Here is a 20,406-nt window from a genome sequence, read left to right on the forward strand (position 1 = left end):
CAACAGCCGTTTTGCGCACAATGCGCTTCAACAGGTTTGCCTTCCTTTTCATTCAAATTGAGCCCTTTGTTTGATGCATATGACCAATAGATCTAGACATTTGTGCAGCTGGTTCCATAGACATAGGTGTGTTGGGACATGGGGGGGGTTTCAAGTTCTGATTTTTCCTGGTTTTGAAATACTGTCCATCCCTACTTAGTTTGTGAATTTTTGGTGATTAAAACCCGCTGAAGTTCTAGGGTTTTTAGAAGTAATGTTTTAATGTATACTACAAAAATAAGTGTGATGACATTTTGGAGATCTGATAAGAGATAATGTGGATAATTTTGTCACTCAAAGAAGACCTCTGTGTTCTTAGAAAGTTTAACCCCTCAGTCACGGAGCTAATTTTGACCGTAGTGACCAGGCCAAATTTTTAAAATCTGACCAGTGTCACTTTATGATAACTCTGGAATAATTCAACGGATCCCACTGATTCTGAGAGAGTTTTTTTCATGACATATTGTACTTCATGGTGGTGGTAAAATTTGTTTGATATTGCTTGCGTTTATTTGTGAAAATATCACAATTGTGGCGCAAATTTTGACAAATTTTTCAAACTTTCAATCTTTATATCCTTAAACAACTTAGTCATGCTGTACAAAATAATCAACAAATAACATTTCCCATGTGCCTACTTCACATCTGAATCATTTTTCAAATGTAACTTTATTTTGACAGGATGTTAGAGGGGTTAAAAGTTTAGCAGCAATTTTCATTTTTTCTTTTTGTCAACAAATTTACAAAACCTGTTTCCTTAGGGACCGATTCAGATTTCAATGGACTTTTAGGGACCTATATATTGGAAACTCCCCAAAATTTATACTATTTTAGTAACCACACCCTTCAAATACTTCAAAACTGTTGTCAGGAATTTCTTTTAACCCTTTATGTGCTGCACAGGAATTAATGCAAAATGGAATGATCAAAATACAGTACATTAAATTTTACTCTCAAATGTTGCTTTAGCCCCAATTATTTAACTTTTGCAAAGAGGTAATACAAAAAAGTGGACCCAACAGTTTGTTACCCACTTTCTTTCAAGTGCAGCGATACCCCACATGTAGTCAAAAGGTTCGGATTGGACAAACAGCAGGGCTTGCAACAGAAGGAGCACCGTTTTAATTTTGGAACACAAATTGGCTGAAATAGATTGTGGGTGACTTGTCATATTTGCAGGGCCCCTAAGGTGCCTAAACAGCAGAAACACTCCACAAATGACCCCATTTTGGAAACTACAGCTCTCAAGGTTTTTATCCAGGGGTATAGTGAGGAATTTGAACCAAAGGTACTACACAGAAAGTCATATGGAATATGTCATCATTAGTGTTGAGCGCAAGTGCTCGCTACTAGAGTTTGCATCGGATGCTCAGTTATGCACTGAGTATCGCGGGTGCTCGAGTGACCTGCTTGAGTCCCTGCCCTGTATGTTTCTTGGCTGCTAGACTCACAAAAAAACATGCAGGGATTGCCCGTGTATGGCATGCACTCCCTGCATGTTTTTTGGGTGTCTAACAGCCATGAAACATGCAGGGAGGGGCAGGGACTCAAGCATGTCACTCGAGTACTCGCAATACTCGTTGCATACCGGAGCACCCGATGCAAACTCTTTTAGCAAGCAATTGTGAAAATACGTCATACATACAACTGACATATATGTCTGTGTGCACATGTGTTAAAAAAAAAACAAAACCTCAAAGCTAAAAACAAAATCATCAAAAGTAGGAAAAAAATGGAATAAGCATAGAAAAAAAATCATATTGTGGTATTAGAAACACTAACTTCCATGTAACCGTATGATTATTTTCAGTCCTGGTGTTGACCTTTTTATTTTTTTAATAAAAAAAATACTGAAAGCACATGGACCAATGCTTTTCAATGAGGCTGTTCAGATGACCATTTTTTACGACTGAATGTCCACTTGAACAAACTTGTAGTATGCACTAGTCTCTTCCGTATTTCAGATGACTCACAAATTCGAGACTATGGGTAAACAAAAATTTTGGATCCCATACAGATCAACCATATAGCACTTGATTTTTAAGGATACAGGTTAGTTCTTTAAAGAGAATCTGTCAGCATGGTTTTGCTATGGAATTTGAAGACAGCAGGAGATAGAGGCTGAGACAGAGTTGAATGATGTCATTTATAACCATGTTTGATGCTTACTTATAGTACGTGTTTTATCACTTGTGATTAGCATAGGTGGACTACACTAGTCCGATCACGGCCCCTCCCCTGTGATTAGTAGCTGTCTGTTATAATAATAGCCATTGTACATAAGGAGGTTGGTGTGGGTGGGGGCAGCTTTCTCAGCTCTGCTGAATTCTATATCTAAAAGCTCTGATTGTGTCAGAACTGCTGTAGCCGGTAAACTAATCATGCTCTCATATTGCATTTTGTAACACGTTCCTTGGTGCCGTTGGTGCTTACATCTGAACTAAATGATATTCAAGCATATGCACCAACAAGTCTGTTGACTATAATAGTGCTGAAAGAGTGAACGTGCACTCTGTCGTGCATCATTTTGGGGCATATACGCCTACTGGAGGTAGACCTAGTAGACTGTCTGAGTGTACGCCTCCAGTAGGCAAATATGCTTAAAAATTATTTTTATTTTTTTATATGGTCCTGTGAGCGTAGCCACTGGTAAATCAAATGCATAGAACTAGTGGTATATCTGGGTTTTCTTCTTCCACAAGTCTAAGCTAATTTTCTTTTTTTATCTTAAACATTTCTATAAATTACTGTAAAATCATTAAAACGTCTAAAATCCTAATTTCTTTAACCATTGCAAACCAGATATGGAATTTTTAGAAGTGTTAACCGAAGGCTTAAATAGAGTACTGCTTGTTCGTGGTGGTGGACGAGAAGTGATTACCATCTATTCATAGTAATCTGTTTAGGTGATATTACAAAAGGACACTGCAAAAACAAGGAACAGTGTCCAAAATCGACAAAATAAAGCCATATACACTGTTACTGTATACTTGAAGTGATGCACCAGGCAATCACTCGTCTACCATCGTGCATAAATTATGTGCATGTTTGTATCTACACTGAAGAAGTTAAAGTGCTATGGTCTCTTCTCAGCTAATAGCATATATTAATTCAGTATGCTACATTAAAGGGGTGGTCCGAAGAACAAAGAATTTTCCTTCTAAATCCCTATTTATTGCCATAATTTAAACTATTTTGTAATATACTTGAATTAAAAGTTCCTTATCCTTCCCTCTCTACACTATCTACAGTAACTGCTTTTCTTTCTTTTTTTTCCACTTCTTTTTTGATGACGCGAGATTCTCAGTGCAGCAGTCACTGCTGCCTCCTCCCTGAGATGAATTGTCATTAGTGATTCTCCTTTCAGGGGCCGGACTATCTGCAGTGAGATCTGTCCTGTGCACAATGACAGTGCTCCCTCTGTCGGCTTAGAGCAGCAGTAATGAGCCGACAACAAAGCGCGTTGTCAGTATGCCGAGTGTGCAGAGACCAGTGATGTCACTTGAGGGGACGTCACTAGTCTTTGCATGCTGGGTATTCTGACAAAGCGCACTGTCACCAGCTTGTTACTGCATGCACTGGGATTCTCAAACGCATCATCAAAAAGAAAGTGGGAAAAGAAAGCAGTTATTGTAGTGAGGGAAGAATAGGGAATTGTTAGATCAAGTGAAATTAGAAAATAGTTTAAATTATGGCACTAAATAAATAGGAATCTAGGGTGAAAATTAATATTACACTTCAGACCACCCCTTTAATCTTATCTATACTCTTCAACATTAAAATTGCAACACCAAGAAGGAAAAGTCATGGAATTATGAAAATCACAGGATCACATATTGATCTAATTTTCATAATTCCACATCTTCTTGGTGTTGCAATTTTAATGTTGAAGAGTGTACTACTGATTTTTTTGTGCTTTAAATTTAAAGAATAAAAAATATGCAGTAACATTGAGAGAGAACAGAAAGGCAACTAAAAAATATTTTAAGTAAAAATATCAGCAGTCAGCTGGTGATACAGTAATCTACCTTAATTGTGAAAATTGTAAAATGTTATACTTGGTTTGCATTTTTAAAATATTTTTGTAGCAATATTTCATGTATTGTACAGCGAATTGGTGTAAACTGCTGGTATCCTTTTAGTTTTGTTGTGAAATGCAGCTGAATAGACTATATAGGCATTTCTTTCACTGTGACAATGTAACACAACATTGAAAATAGTGTGATTAATCTTGGTCTCTATACTAACCTACAGTATGCATCTCCATGATTACAGACTACATCAGACAGTCATATAAACTTCCACTCCTTCCGTTACCTCTTGAAACCTAAAGGCAGTGCCCTAAACATAACTTTTCTCATCATAATTGGGAATAAAAGTAAAATCTTTGGCTAGAAAATGTGAAAATTTTCAAATTATTGAAAATGTGACACATTGTTTGTCTTTTGTTAGTAAAATGTAGTTCTGTAGTTTGTCTTTGGTTGTTCAGATGTATGAAGAATGCACTAGAAGAAACAAAACAAATGCAGACTCAATGGACACTTCCACAAGCTGACAGACCAGTCTTCGCTGTGTACCAGGAGAGTTTCCAGAGCTCACTAAATCTGGCTTTACTCACGCTTTATCATTCCAGCGTTGCTCATATGTGGCATTTTTTTAAACTGTTAAATATTTGCAAAAATGACCTGTGTGAATTCAGCCTAAAATAAAAACTTACAGAAGAATCATTGGAAAATGTTCAAATTGAAATAGAAAATAGTGCAGTTTTCCATCCAATAATAAGTAGGACAAATATATGAGACCTAAAATGGGATTAAAAGTATGTCCTCCAAATTACTAATCAATATTAATTTTATTTACCTAGTCCCGGAGATCCACAATAAAGCAATAAACACCATATTTTATCACAATGGCTACATATCAGGATGTAAGTGGTCGCAAGAAATGCCATGCTAATCATGTATATTTAGTGCCTTCAATATCATAACCTCTTCTTTTACGGACACTGACATGGAAATTCACAGTCCTAAATTTCAGCAACTTTGAACGTTGTCAGAAATGTTATTCTTTAAAATCTGTTCATTGAAAAATTTTGAAATGTTCTTTTTTTAATCCGTGTTACCTGCTGTAATGCGATCAGTTGCCCAGTGGAGAATTTTAAGTGAATGCCTTGAAAGTAGCTGAAATGATATACTCAGGATTACATTATCTCTGCTTCCTTAAAGGAGTTTCTGTAATTTTACATTGCGCTTCACATGGATCAGACCTCCACTGATAAGCAAACTGAAAAGGGCTGTGGCACTTTAGTCCCTTACCTGCTGTAGATGGCCCCATGACTTCCATAAGTGTGGCTATGCCTGGTGTACCAACTAGGATAATATTTTAGAAATACATGAAGCCCCTTTAATACATACCAGACTATATTTCTGCTCTCTCTAGTGTGTCAGTGTTTTCTGAAAGAGCAGAGAACAGCGGAGTAATGCATTTTGTGACTCTGTTCTTTGGGTTCACAGTTTGGTAAGAGATAATGACTTCCTAATATACCAGGCTGGCTACCTCAGCTGTTTAGCGTTGGTTTTGCTCATGATTAATCAGCAGTTTGTTGTTGCGCTTAGATGAGACACTTTGGCAGCATTTTACATGTTTAATTTGTATTAAATTATATTTTCATACTAATAATCAAAATATTGTATTTTGTTGTGTTACTAAATAAATGTCCTAATTTTCTTATTTATGCTGCATATTTTTTCCATGTATAGTGTATTCCTAAATGTTTTGTTTATTCATATTCAGTTTGTTTCTGAGAATAAAGTAGCAGATATTTATAGACCATGTAGAATGTTTAATTTGTATCATTGAAAAGGAGCTACAACAACTGATGTTCTCCATATTCTGTATCAGTGATATTAAATGAGTTTGACAAGGGTTTATATTTTTCCATCTTACATACAGCATAAAGCCAACTGATTTGTAGGCCATCAACAGCCTCATTTTCACCTTACAGAGTTTACCTGCTGTCCTCTACTAGGACAGAATTGAAATTTACGATTGTGATGATATAATGTAGCAATGATGATTTGAACAAAGTAACGAAACTATCCAGCTCCAGGAATAAAAACCATAAATCTTTATTGATAGGTTAAAACATGAAAAATCAAATGAAGCTGCAGGACAATAAACCAGTAATGCTGGAGGAAGCGTGCCCACAAAAAACAAAATGTACGCGTTTCGAACATGCAAGGTGTTCTTAGGGTACCGTTACACTTAGCGATGCACCAGCGATCCCGACAACGATATGGATCGCTGGTGCATCGCTAAGTGGTCGCTAGTGACCTGCCAAACAGGCAGATCTCCCCAGCAATATAGCAGCGGTCGGGGGTCACTACTTACTTGTCAGACGAGGCGATCCTGACGTCCTCCCGCCCGCGTCCACGCGTAGCTCGTCGGCGCCACAGGAAGCCCAGCAGGAAGTGCCCGACGAGAAATGGTCCAGGACGTTCTTGCGCGATCAGCGATAATCAGCGGGGGAGTCGGTCAGAGGTAAGTATCACATGTAGCGATATCGCTAGCAATATTGCTGCTGCGTCACAAAATCAGACGTTACAGCGATATTGCTAGCGATATCGTTATGTGTAACGGGCCCTTTACTCTTCAGTTACATTGTGCACAGAACAAACTCGATATAAGAGCACTTGGAACAGCTGAATAGCAGACATATAATTAACAAAATTACAGAGAAAAAAAAGAAGTGAAGAGAAAAATGTGACATGAAAATATACATAATGCATTTGTATAGGAGAAAATTGTATAATATATAAATAATACAAAAATTGTATACATCAATAATGCACCATGATTTCTTTCTTTAAATTTAAACCTAGCGGTACTCGGGTATTTAATAAATAAATCCAATATGCTTCCCGGTCGCATAATCTTTTTTTTCTCTGCCTCCACAATGTAAATTTTTGGTATTTGTTCTATCGCAAACACATTAAATATATGTTTTGTCTTTTGTGTATAGTATTTAAATGACTAGAAACATTTGAGATATTACGGGTTGTGGGTCGGACAATATCATACAGGTGTTTTCTAATCCTGTCTTTTAGTCTCCTGATAGTGGAGCCAACATATAGAAGTTTGCAATCAGAACATTCAATTATGTATACCATGTAATCTGAATTACAGTTCAAAAAACTTTTAATTTTAAAATTCTTTAAATTTTTGGAACAATAAAAAGTGGTGTTTTTTTAGATCGCAGACAGGTTTTACATGGATGTTGTCCACATGCATAAAAGCCAGTGGTAGATAATCAGTTAGAAGAATTTGTCACCCGACTAGGGTTATAAAAATCTGGGACATAAAAAATTGCCTAAAGTAGGAGCATGTCTCGATACAGTTTTGATACCATTTTCTAACAAAACATCCATGGTGTCATCGTCTCTTAATATGTTTAAGTTTTGGCATACAATCTCTGATATTGACTTAAAATGAGTACTATATGTAAGAACTTGTGATGAGCGAGCACTAAAATGCTCGGGTGCTCATTGTTCGGGTCGAGCAAATTGTAATACTCGGGTACTCGGACAGAACAACGAGCCCAATGTAAGTCTATGGGAGAACTGAGCATTTTTGCCGCGATCCCCTGGGGGTCCTTTTAAGGTCTAGAAACGTCTGAAAATACTGGAAACACTGCTCAAATGACACAGGGACATCATGGGGATCGCCCCTGGAAGCATTCCTGACTCCTAGTTCACAGCTTTAAACAATTTTTTTCCGAGATTTATGCCATTTTTCCCGATGCAACAAAAAACACACCAAAACGACACCAAAACGGATTTTGCTGGGAAATATGTTAAGCTACATCCTTTGCAGGTTAATGACTTGCCTGTAAGGCAAAATAATTAACCCCAGACAGAAATGTTCTTCCCCCACTTGGGCTTAGTTGAGACGCAGCGTTTTTGAAGCATTTTTCAACTTTAACTTTGCTTTAATCCACTACAAATGCATTCACTGGAAAATGTCATTGTAACATTTAACAACCCTAGCTGGCCATGTGGTGTGTGACACATAAGCAGCCCCATCTTGTTTCATTTATGAAGGCGGAACTCTTAAAGTCACAAAGCCTATTTTTACTGGTGTATCAGGCAGAATTAATCTTCTTAAAGGGCCATTATTAAACAATGGGTCTCCTAAACTGTTGTAGCCTATGCTGTGAGTGGTTGGGCTGCCAAGAATTACAACGCACCCCAATACCCCTTTCATAAGATGTCCAGGAGGGTCTCCATAAAAAGGTAGCATTGAATGCAAGGCCAGCCCTGCTACCAATTCATATACACCCCATTACACCTTGGTACCCACATACTGGATGGGTCCAGGAAAATCCATGTCACTATATTCATTTGGTACTCCTGTACTCTTTGTTTTACACAATGGCAGCAAGGCCAGCCCTGCTGCATAGTCATATGCACCCCATTACACCTTGGAACCCACATAGTGGATGGGCCCAGGAAAATCCAATTCACCATAATCATTTTGTACTCCTGTACTCTTTGTTTTGCACATTAGCAGCAAGGCCAGCCCTGCTACATAGTCACATGCACCCCATTACGCCTTTGAACCCACATACTGGATGGGCCCATGAAAATCCGCTTCACAATACTTAGTTGGTACATCCAGAAGTCGCCAATGATAGACATAAAAGGTCTACGTTAATCTACCCAAGTGATGAATAATGGGGCTTCGGTGCCAGATTTTCAACATATCAAAGTAAATGGCATTTGCACGACAAAAAATTAATTACACCTCCATGCAAAGTGTTCGTTTTCTGAACAGAAACACTTGATTTTTTTTTTTTTTCAAATGTTAGTGTATCAAATAAAGAAAATAATGTGGCTGCACTGAAATCGTCTTCCGATGGCAAAGAAAAGCACTCGGTGAACTGTGAAACTGTAGGCAAAAATCGTACATTGCAAGATGGTGGACGTTACACAAGGCATGGTTCCAAAAGATTATTTTCAAATGTCAGAAAAGTGCGTTCTTCCCCTACTAATTACAGTTCTCAATGTTCAAATAAAAAATTACATAGAAAATCACACAAAGTTAAGGGGAACTGACTGTTAGGAAAAAAAAAAGAAAGAATATGCATCTCTTCCACCAAAACTTGCTAACACTTCAGAGTTGTGACTGATAAAAATCTCACCAATTAGTCCAAAAGCGAGTGAAACAGATTACTTTAAATCCTTGCAAGACAATAAAGTTTACTAATGTGACACAAAATTGTGTAGGTTTTCAATTAAGCTTTTGAGAATAACCCACAATGCAGTCTGAATGACGTGATTGGAGACAGGAGACTGTTGCATTGCTTTATCAAATTTATATGAAATGTTTTCAATGTGAGCAATCAGGCAACAAAAAAAGGATCTTTTCAAGTGAACTCTTTAAGGTACATAAATGTTATGAAGGAACGCGGCGATACCGGCCTATGCCAAGGAGTGAACATGAGGAGGGGGACGTTAGTACTAGGCCGGTCGGCACTGTTGGGGTTCCTGTTGTAGTACATGGGAAGACCACCATAAGCTCCTCTTACTGGTGGACCAAGAAAGAAAGATACAACATGGATACACAGCTTAGTGTGAACCCATCAGAGCCAGATGATCGTGATTGAAATAGTCAGTGAGACAGATATATAGAGCGCCAGGCTGACAGGTCTCAGGGCGCTGGTAATAGTAATCTGATGCTGCTCCTGTCGGGTGCCTCTAGAGAGGATATAAACAAGTCACCTGATGAAGACGGAGGTTATCCGTTGAAACGCGTAGTGGAACTTAATGAAGAAAACCTTTCAAGCTTCTCCCTTTCCTTTGCGCTCCCCTGCTATCGCTTTACCCTGCTTCCCAGATGATCGTGATTGTCACAGTCCACTGGGCTTGTTTGAGATTCATGGTGGCAATCCCTCCAGATACTGCATCTTTTCCTGATCCTGATGTACCAAGAGTTTCAGAATTTCCTTGCACATGGTTGTCGAAACATTCCATGGTCACCCCAATTTCTCAAGATGTCAGTGTATCCAGCAGGGATAAAAGTGGGTTAGTAGAGAGAATGTGCTTGGTGATGAATGCAGGCTCTGCTGTCAGGAATAGAGCAGAATATGAATTTTGCATTCTGTTGGGATCCTGGAATGTAAATTTCAAGAAGGTGGAGATGCTGGATGAGTTAGAGAGACCTTCTGACCATCCATAATTGGACCTTCAGATAATAGTACAGGATGTGTCCGATAATGACGATGTGATCTGCGGAGAATACACACGTTATAAAGGTAAAAATTCTGGTTCACTCTGAAAGGTCAACTGACAATCTGCTGGAATCTGTTCGTCCAACAAATTCAAAGGTGAAAGTGGGAAAACGAAATTCCAAAAAGCAGACATTTGATGTAGAAAATCGACATGATTCTCTTATCCTGTTTTCAGCAAAGTCCCTTATAACTGTTCGTGGAAGCACATTACAGGCATTGTATGAAGTCCTGATGAGATGCTCGTTGCCTAGAATACTGACCACCACTTCTGTCTGACTTGGTTAAGGAGAAAAAGAATTTTGAGTTGCCTAAGGAATAATTGAAAAAACCGGCAGAAAATGTTGAAGAAATATTTGACTTGTATCATGATACTAGTATAAGATACAAAACTCAATACAGAAGTCTTCTTTTCAATCTGAAGGACCCCACAAATAAGGGTTTATTTCAATGTGTGTTATTAGGTGAAATCACCCCATAACGTCTGGTTCTGATGAGTCCTGCAGAAATGGCTTGTCAGGGGCTAACTGACTGGAGAAACCAGGAGAGGCAGCACACATTGGAGATGATTCAGAAAGCAGAGGAGGAACTAAGTAAAAAACGGCAAATGATAAAGCTCACACACAAGGGGTTGATTGAAATTGATACATCACCAGATCAAATGTTGACCTTGGAGGATCTGTCTCATGCACCTTAAAAAACCAATGATTCACTGAGTTCAGATATTAATAACATAAATGAGATCACAACAGGTCATCACAAAATTTAACCTTCTCGACCTCCATTGCCTCATTTGCATGGGAAAAATCAAACCTTCAGATATGAATAATATGGGCCAATGTGCAAAAATAAAATCAACAATCACAAATGCCAAGGAAAAGAGATATGGACAGAAGCTACAATCCTCACAGACAGCAGAGACCATTGATTGCATGGAAAATGATGTCTTAGGCATAAAAAGTGAGAACGCCTCCTCATCTGAAACTGCAATATGGAAAGGCTTGATTCAGATGTTTTCTATTAAGATGTTCAAAGTTACAGCCATGCAAGTTTCGGGATATAGTGCCCACCTTTGTCCAAAATTACCAAAGAAGATCACAACTAAAGGCGTCATCTCTCAGGAATCAGTCTGGGAAAATGTGGATCTCATCTGGCCTGCATGTACCAAGGATATGTGCCTCCTGTTTCTGCCCCCAGACCTGCAGTGATGCGGTGTTCTACAGTTGGCTCTATTCCTACCTCAACCACAAAGTAAGATATGCACTTATCAATGCCAACAACATGGAGGCCTTTATAATTCCACTTCCAGCATGCCAGCCAATACCTGTCAAACTTTGCCCCTTAGGGGGGCCAGGTCTTGAGGATGAACATCCTCATCTTTTACTGTCTCTACTTTTTCTAAACCATCCATTCTGGTCTTCATGTCCCAGAAAGGTCCCCAAAATTCAGACAGAGGAGGATCAGGATATTTCTGATGACATTCACATATATATTACAGGATGTCAAAAGGGAGGAGAATTTGATGGCGGAACAAGGACACCCACCTGTAGGGCAAAAGATACCTGGTATGGATGAAGTGTGCATGCCAGAGCTGAAAAATATTCTGACTTATCTGTCAAATAACCTGCAGAAAATTGCTGACCAAAACAACAATAATTTTCAGTCTACGTCTCTAAACTAAACAGCCAAACCCCATACCAGCAGCAGCCCCTGTTTGGCCATCATGTGCTATGGCACCCACTTTTCAGGATCCTGTTTCTTTTGGCAATGATCCAGCTGCCATGTTTGATCCTTCGACCCTGTATGGTCCATCGGGCAGTAACCATTTTACTTTCTAAAAGCAACGTAGCAATAGTTTTGAAACGCAGTTCTTAAGGTTTTAGACTAGGTATATATAAAAATTTGTTCATGTTTTGAAGAACATATATGCCTACAGTTTTAAAAATCAAAATTGTATTCTTATCACAGAGCTATTAAAAATTTCTAAAGATGTTTTTTATATGTTTCCGTTGGTTTATGTTTGTATTGTTCACAAAGCATATTAAAATATACATCTCATAAATGTTATCAAGTCTTTGCCAATAAGGATGTGGTTTCACCAATGGGGGGTACCTTTTCAAAAACTATACTATTGCCATCACAGCCCCCCTTGCCCAAAATTCACTGGCCTATAACAGTACAAACCACGCTCACCCAGGTCATGTAGTCTGAGATAAGGAAGAGACATTGCAGGAAACCGAGGTAAGACGTAGGCCCAAATGTAGGGGTGTGGGTCTCCGAGACTTGTAATGGAGTGCATAGTTGACAAACATTACACCAATGGGGGGGTACCTTTTTTTTTTTACAAATATACTAGTGCCATCACAGCCCCCTTGCCCAAAATTCACCGCCCTTTAACAGTACAGAACACGTTCATCTAGGTCAGGTAGTCGGAGATAAGGAAGAGACAGTGCAGGAAACCAAGTTAAGAAGTAGGCCCAATGTAGGGGTGTGAGTCTCTGAGACTTGTAATGAAGTGCATGAGCTGACAAGCAATTCCACAAGGGGCGGTTCCTTTTTTCAAAATAGACTATTGCCATCACAGCCCCCAATTCACCAGCCTATAACAGTATACAACATGTTCACCTAGGTCATGTAGTCGGAGATGAGGAAGAGACATTGCAGGAAACCGAGGTAAGAAGTAGGCCCAAATTTAGGGGTGTGGGTCTCCGAGACTTGTAATGGAGTGCATAGGCTGACAAGCATTTCAGCAATGGGGGGTACCTTTTTTAATAAAAGAGCTATGGCCATCACAGCCCCCCTTGGCCAAAATTCTACAGCCTATAATAGTACAGAACACGTTCACCTTGGTCATCTAGTGGCAGGTAAGGAAGAGACATTGCAGGAAACAGGTTAAGAAGTAGGCCTAATGTCGGGGTGTGGGTCTCTGAGACTTGTAAAGGAGTGCATAGGCTGACAAACATTTCACCAATGGGGGTACCTTTTTTAAAAATATACTAGTGCCATCATAGCCCCCTTGCCCAAAATTCACCGGCCTATAACAGTACACAACACGTCACCCAGGTCATGTAGTCGGAGAAAAGGAAGAGACATTGCAGGAAACACAGTTAAGAAGGAGGCCCAATGTAGGGGTGTGGGTCTCTGAGACTTGTAATGGAGTGCATGAGCTGACAAACAATTCCCCAAGAGGAGTTCCTTTTTTAAAATATACTCTTGCCATCACAGCCCCCTCTTGCCCCAAATTCACCGTCCTATAACCGTACAGAACACGTTCATCTAGGTCATGTATTCAGAGAAGAGGAAGAGACATTACAGGAAACACAGTTAAGAAGTAGGTCCAATGTAGGGGTGTGGGTCTCTGAGATTTGTAATGGAGTGCATGATCTGACAAACAATTCCCCAAGGGGGGGTTCCTTTTTCAACATATACTATTGCCATCACAGCACCCCTTGGCCAAAATTCACCAGACTATAACAATACAGAACACGTTAATCTAGGTCATATATTCTGAGATAAGGAAGAGACATTGCAGGAAACACAGTTAAGAAGTAGGCCCTATATAGGGGTGTGGGTCTCTGAGATTTCTAATGGAGTGCATGAGCAGACAAACAATTCCAGAAGGGGGGGGTTCCTTTTTTCAAAATATACTATTGCCATCACAGCACCCCCTGGCCGAAATTCACCGGACTATAACAGTACAGAACACGTTCATCTAGGTCAAGTAGTCTGAGATAAGGAAGAGACATTGCAGGAAACACAGTTAAGAAAGAGGCCCAATGTAGGGGTGTAGGTCTCTGAGACTTGTAAAGGAGTGCATAGACAAACATTTCACCAAAGGAGCTACCTTTTTTAAAAATATACTATAGCCATGACAGCCCCCCCTTGGCCAAAATTCACCAGCCTATAACAGTACACAACACATTCATCTAGGTCATTTAGTCGGAGATAAGGAAGAGACATTGCAGACCCAATGTAGGGGTGTGGGTCTCTGAGCTTTGTAATGGAGTGCATGACCTGACAAAGAATTCCCCAATGGGGGTTACCTTTTTAAAAAAATAGACTATGGGCATCATGGACACCCTTGCCAAAAATTGGACTGCCTGTAGCAGAACAGAACACGTTAACCCTGGTCATGCAGCCGTCCGTGGACAATGAGGAGACAATGAGAAACCATCCTGAAATTAAACAAATTACAAATGTGAAGCCACGTATGAAAGAAAATGACAAAACGGAGGGATGAACACAAGTTCTTAGATATCAAGCCACAATGTGTTCAACAAGATAGGTTTGTCCCTAGCCACAGCTCAGATACAGTGGTATAAATAGAAATATTATATGTTGTGAGTTCATTTTCCCCTTTGCTACTGAGGTCTGGTGAACTCCCTCTTCTGGTAAAGGAAGGTAGTGAGCCTGATTATCAAGCACCTGAGCCTAATGAGGATGACTGGCTGAGTGGAGTTACGGACTGGATATAAGGCTGCCGACGCCCTTCCCTGCGGGTGATTTCTCTGAGGGATTCTTAGAGACCAGTCTGAAGTCCTGCTCCTCAAAAGCTAAGTTTTCTGCTCTTCTTTTGCATTTGTGTTTTGACCTTGTTTTACTTTGTTTTTCTGGATTTCTGCCATTCCCTGCTGGGTGAGCTGAATTCCTTTTTGCTCTGTCTTCAGAAAATACCTGAGTTCTGATATAGTATTTTTGAAGCCTAGCGTCTTCAGGGTCTTTTTTCATATCAGTTTGTTGGCCATTGTCTTTGAAAGGGTTTTTGCAGATTGCAGACAGCAACCTTCCTTTCCTGTCCTATTTAGTTAGCTTGGGCCCCACCATTTGCTCAGTCTATCTACCTGTGTGAGTGTTTTTTCATCTTGCTTCACCGTCATTATTTGTTGGGGGCTGCCTATTTCTTTGGGGTCTGCTCTGGGGCAGTTTAGTTTTCCCTTTTCTGTCTTTAGGCTATTTAGCTCTCCGGCTGTGATCGAGGGGTCTAGGGCACCGTAGGAACCCCCCACGGCTACTGCTAGTTGTGTTGGTAGGTTCAGGGGTCTGCAATCTGATAGTGGCCAACATCTCTGGTTTTCTGGACGTAGCTACTATTTTTGTGTTTGCCTCCTACGGTGACTCGTTCATAACAATTATATAATACCCTTGCCAAAAGTTGTTACTTTTGCATCACGCAATCCCTTCGGCCTGGTGTTCTACTGGTTGTGGATAATGAGGATAAAGAGGAGGCTAACAGCAAACAGACCAACTCAGGAAGTGGATAGATACCCATGTGTGGTTGTCAAGAAGTGCCTGAGAATACACCTCCCCAAAAAAGACAAGGCATTTAAGGTTATATTTCGGTGTTTTCATTTGGAGGTGTACTAAAGTCTTGCCCAATCCAGCCCTTGTTCATTTTGATAAGGGTCAGCCTGTCAGCGTTGTCAGTTGACAGGGAGATGCACTTATCTGTTATAATTCCCCCAGCGACACTAAAAACCTGCTCTGACAGAACGCTAGCAGCAGGGCAGATCAGGACCTCCAAGGCACAGAGAGCCAGTTCATTCCACGTGTCCAGCTTGGATACCCAATAACTAAAAGGCATAGAGGACTCCCAGAGGACGTCTGTACGATCTTCAAGGTACTCCCTCACCATCTTCCCAAACATTGAACTTCTTGTGACAGCATCCCTTTCCTCTGTGGTGGCACGATGGGAGGGTCTGAGAAAATTTTCCCAGGACTTTGCCATTGTTCCGCTGCCTGACCTGGATTATACTTCCGTCTCTCTTGCTTGGACTCCTTGGCTGTACAACAAACTCTGATGTCTGCTGCCAGCGTTCTCAGATGGGAATTTTTTTAATAATTCCCCTACAAGGGCCCTATGGTAATGCACCATTTTTAGACCCCTGTCTGACTCTGGAATAAGAGAATGAAGATTTTCCTTGTAGCGTGGGTCTAAAAGTGTTACCAACCAGTAATGAGTGTCCCTGAAAATTTTTATAATGCGAGGGTCACTGGAAATGCAGCGCAACATAAAGTCTGCCATGCGTGCCAAACTACTAACAGACATGCCTTCCAGGTCCTCACCAACAGGACGACTGACCATAGTGTCCTCCTCATCCTCCTCCCTGTCATCAGGCCATCCATGCTGAACAGATGGTATGACAGCTGTGCTTGTAGTACCATCTCCAGCGAATTAAAGTAGCTCCTGTTCCTCCTCTTCATTGTCTACCAATCCACGTTGTGTCGACATGAGGCTGGGCTGAGTGTAATCACCCGGTATGTTTCCTGGCTCAATGTCCTCGTGGTGTTTCTGCAATGCATCCTCTTTTATTGTGAGCAGAGAGGTTTTCAGAATACTGAGAAGCGGGATGGTCACGCTAATTATGGCATCATTGCTGCTCACCATCTTGGTGCAGTCCTCAACGTTCTGGAGGATGGTACATATGTCTGACATCCATGTCCACTCCTAAGGTCTTATATGTGGTGTCTGACCTGAATATCGACTGCCTTGTTGAAGCTGGTACTCAACAACTGCTCTCTTCTGCTCAAAAATCCTTTGCAACATATGCATTGTAGAGTTCCAAGTCATGGGGACATCACACATCAGTCGGTGAGGCGTAAGCTGCAAACGCTGCTGAAGCCCAGCAAGGACTGCTGAAGCTGTCGCTGATTTTCGAAAATGGGCAGACATACGGTGTACTTTCAACAGCAGATCAGGCAGCTCCAGGTAGCTTTTGAGAAAACATTGAACCATGAGGTTAAGCACATGGGCCAGGCAAGGTACATGTGTGAGCTGACCTTGCATCAGAGCCGCCACCAGGTTCCGGCCATTGTCACACACGGCCATGCCTGGCTGTAGGTTCAGCGGGATCAGCCAAATATCTGACTGCTCCTTCAGTGCTGTACACAACTCTTCTGCATTGTGTGGTTTGTCACCTATGCAGATTAGCTTCAGCACAGCCTGTTACCGCTTGGCTGAGGCAGTGCTTCCAGTTTCTGACTGATGTGTTCATTTCAGAGATGGAGGCCAAAGAAGAGGAGAAGGAGGTACAGGAGCTGTAGACTGTGGGAGCAACCCTGACTGACATAGGGCCAGCAATCCTCGGAGTGGGAAGGATGTGTTCCATCTCAAGGTCCGACAGGGTGCCGGCTTCCACTATATTAACCCAGTGTGCCATCAGTGAGATGTACCATCCCTGCCCACTGGCACTTGTCCACGTGTCCGTGGTTAGGTGGACTTTACCAGTAACAGCAGTGTTGAGGGCACGGGTAATGTGGGACACATGCTGGTGTAAGGCCGGTATGGCACAATGGCAGAAATAGTGGTGACTGGGGACCAAGTACCTTGGGACGGCTGCCGCCATCAAGTTGCGGAAAGCTTCCGTCTCCACGAGCCTAAAAGGCAACATTTTGAGCGCAAGCAGACGAGAGATGTGCGAATTAAGTACTGTGGCCTGTGGTGCATTGGCTGGGTATTTCCGCTTGCGTTCCAATGACTGGGGTATATACAACTGAAGGCTGGGCTGGGACAAGGATGTGGAGAGGCTTGATGATGGTGCTGGTTGAAAGTGGGCAACAACAGGTGCGGGGCTCGAGGCATCTTAACAGGCACGTGGAACTGGGGATTGGCATGTACGCAAAACAGTGAAAGAAGAAGTGTTGTCACCTGCAGACAGTGTTCCTGGAGACTGTGGTTCTGCCCACAAAGTCGGGTACTTTGCAGCCATGTGCCTAATCATGCTAGTGGTGGTCAGGCCTGATTGGGGTTAGCAGAGTCCCTAAAAAATAACCAGACTCTGGAAGATCTAACACTTTGAATGGCAATTTTCGGCCTGTTGGTGTGACGGGGAACGGATGCACACCTTCTGTCTGCGGCCACCACATTGCTTCTTCCTGCCTGTTGGGGTGATATGCCTCCTTCCTCATGTGTGCTGCTTTGCTCGCTCTGCTTGTCCTCCTGCCAGGTTGGGTCAGTCACTATGTCATCCATCACCTCGTCTTCCACATCGACACCCTGCTCCTCCCTCTGACTTTCCAGCAATTGTGTGTCATCAAAGATTTGTGAATCGCTACATGGAATATCATCTTGCCCTACTTCAAGTGGAGCGGGCGAGAGGCACGAATCTACAAATGGATGACTGAACAGCTCTTCTCAGTGTCCAAGTGTGGCATCAGTTGTATCAGGGCACTCGGCATGGTGGGAGGAAGGAGGAGCAGGTTGAGTAATATCCGGTACACACTCACAGCTACTCAGACTTGATCGTGTGGAAAACATAGTGGTGTTGGTGGCTAAGTGACTTGAAGCATTATCCGCTATCCAACCAACAACCGTTTCACACTGCTCTGGCTTCAATAGTGTTGTGGTGTGTTCCCCTAGAAACTGGGACAGGAATTTCGATTGCGAAGATGTGGGTCTTTGCTGTGGCCCACTGTAAGTTTTGCCACGGCCTCGTCCTCTGCATGCACCATCAGCATCATTTCCACTTCCCCATCCCTTGCCTTGCCCATTTTAAATGGAGTAATGAAAGAGGTAAAAAGCTGCCTACAAATGGATGTCTTTGGAGAACAATTGGATGTGGTAATTACTGTAGGCCTGCAAAGCGAATATTTTTCCACCACAGATACACCAGGCCTCTGCCTGAGATAACAGACTGTATTCCTTATTAATTTATATTTTTTGGGATACAAAAGACTGCTGGATATAGCAACAGTGACAGGCAGGCAAAAAAATCAAACAGCCGTAAACTGGCCAAAGTTTGAGCATGCACAGATAGTAGCTGGCACGGAGAGACAACTACAATGAATGGGTGGCCTTTTTTATTTTGTGGGGTAAATTCTCATGTATTTAAAGAAAAGGTACAGGCAGCCCCCAAAAATAAAACCGCTGTAAACTGTCAAGAGTTTGAGCACACATATGAGCTGCAACGCAGGTAGCACTACAAAAATAAAACTGCCATAAAATTGCTATAGTTTTAGCACGCACAGATATCAGCTGGCACCAAGATACCACAACAATGAATATGTTGGGTTTTTTTTTTTAATTTTTTGGGGGCTAAATGATGCTGTATTTAAAAGAGGTACAGATAGCCCAAAAAATGAAAGAGTCGTAAAATTACTATAGTTTGATCATGCACAGATATCAGCTGGTACCAAGATACCACTACAATGAATGTGTGACAAGCGTCAGCTTACGCTGAGTCGTTTCTTCTTTGAGTGGACCCTCGGCCGTGGCACCCATCCACCTAGGGCGAGCTAACCTAGTGAGAACCACCCCCCATACAGGGAGTGTCAGGGGCAAGACCAAGGGGGTGAGCCACCATGGCAGCTGGACCAGACGGCTGGCTCAGGGAAACAAGACAAGGCGAGACGTTAGTTCAAAGAAACTTCATTTAAGGAAGGCTTCAGGGATAACATCACCCAAACACAACCAGAACAGGGACAACATAGCAAGGTGCGTGCAAGGGCACGCCAAGGTCCAAGCATGGTACGTGCAGATGGTAGGCGGAGGCACGATGACATCAGACTCCGGACAGCAAGCGAAGATCAACCGGGACATCACGTTCTGAAGCTCTGTAGGCAATCATCAGGATCCGGACATCCGAAAGTCAGCCAGGGTTCCATGCAAGGAAACAAGACAGGGTTAACAACATGATGCGTGTCAACGGACACGCCAGGTTCAGGTTCACAGGACGAGGCCTGCGCTTGCCAAGGGGCATGCCAGGGAGAGACACAAGGACAGTGGCCTGCGAGTGCACGCCAGGGAGAGACACAAGGATGGTGGCCTGCGCATGCGAGGGCACGCCAGGGACAGGTACAATGGCATCGGAAACCGAGGTACTGGCATCGACCGACAGGGTCCAGGTATCTGGCTACGGACATCAGGCCGCAGTCATCTAGGTCCAGACCTCTGGCAGCGGTGGGCAGGTTATGGAATCCGGCAGGCAAACTAGAGTTAAGAGCAGAGCAAAAGAGGCAAAAGGCTTTGTGCAAGAGTAGCACGAAAAGGCACAGTGCAAGAACCAGCGTGCGTGCAAGAGAGCACGGAGACCACGGTGGGGGCACTGGCAGGTGGTACCGACGATGGCAGTTGCAGGCGGGCATGA

General features: G+C 42.0%; 1 protein-coding gene across 7 annotated transcripts in view; it reads left to right on the forward strand.

The window, feature by feature from the left end:
* SLC12A7 (solute carrier family 12 member 7) overlaps positions 1-20,406 on the forward strand; it is a 745,935-nt gene that overhangs the window by 687,867 nt on the left and 37,662 nt on the right. For 6 of the 7 annotated variants that reach the window (XM_073587686.1, XM_073587683.1, XM_073587688.1 and 3 more), the window contains one exon: positions 2,842-5,871. The exons of the other annotated variant lie outside the window; for it this stretch is intronic. In XM_073587686.1, the coding sequence (XP_073443787.1) occupies positions 2,842-2,933 (92 nt within the window). In that variant the 3' untranslated portion in view covers positions 2,934-5,871. Of the gene's footprint in view, positions 1-2,841; positions 5,872-20,406 lie in introns of those variants that run through there. 7 annotated transcript variants of the gene reach the window in all.

This window comes from Dendrobates tinctorius, unplaced genomic scaffold (assembly GCF_039654945.1).
Source record: "Dendrobates tinctorius isolate UK_male_01 unplaced genomic scaffold, ASM3965494v1 ptg000102l, whole genome shotgun sequence".
In the NCBI taxonomy this organism is placed as follows: Eukaryota; Metazoa; Chordata; class Amphibia; order Anura; family Dendrobatidae; genus Dendrobates; species Dendrobates tinctorius.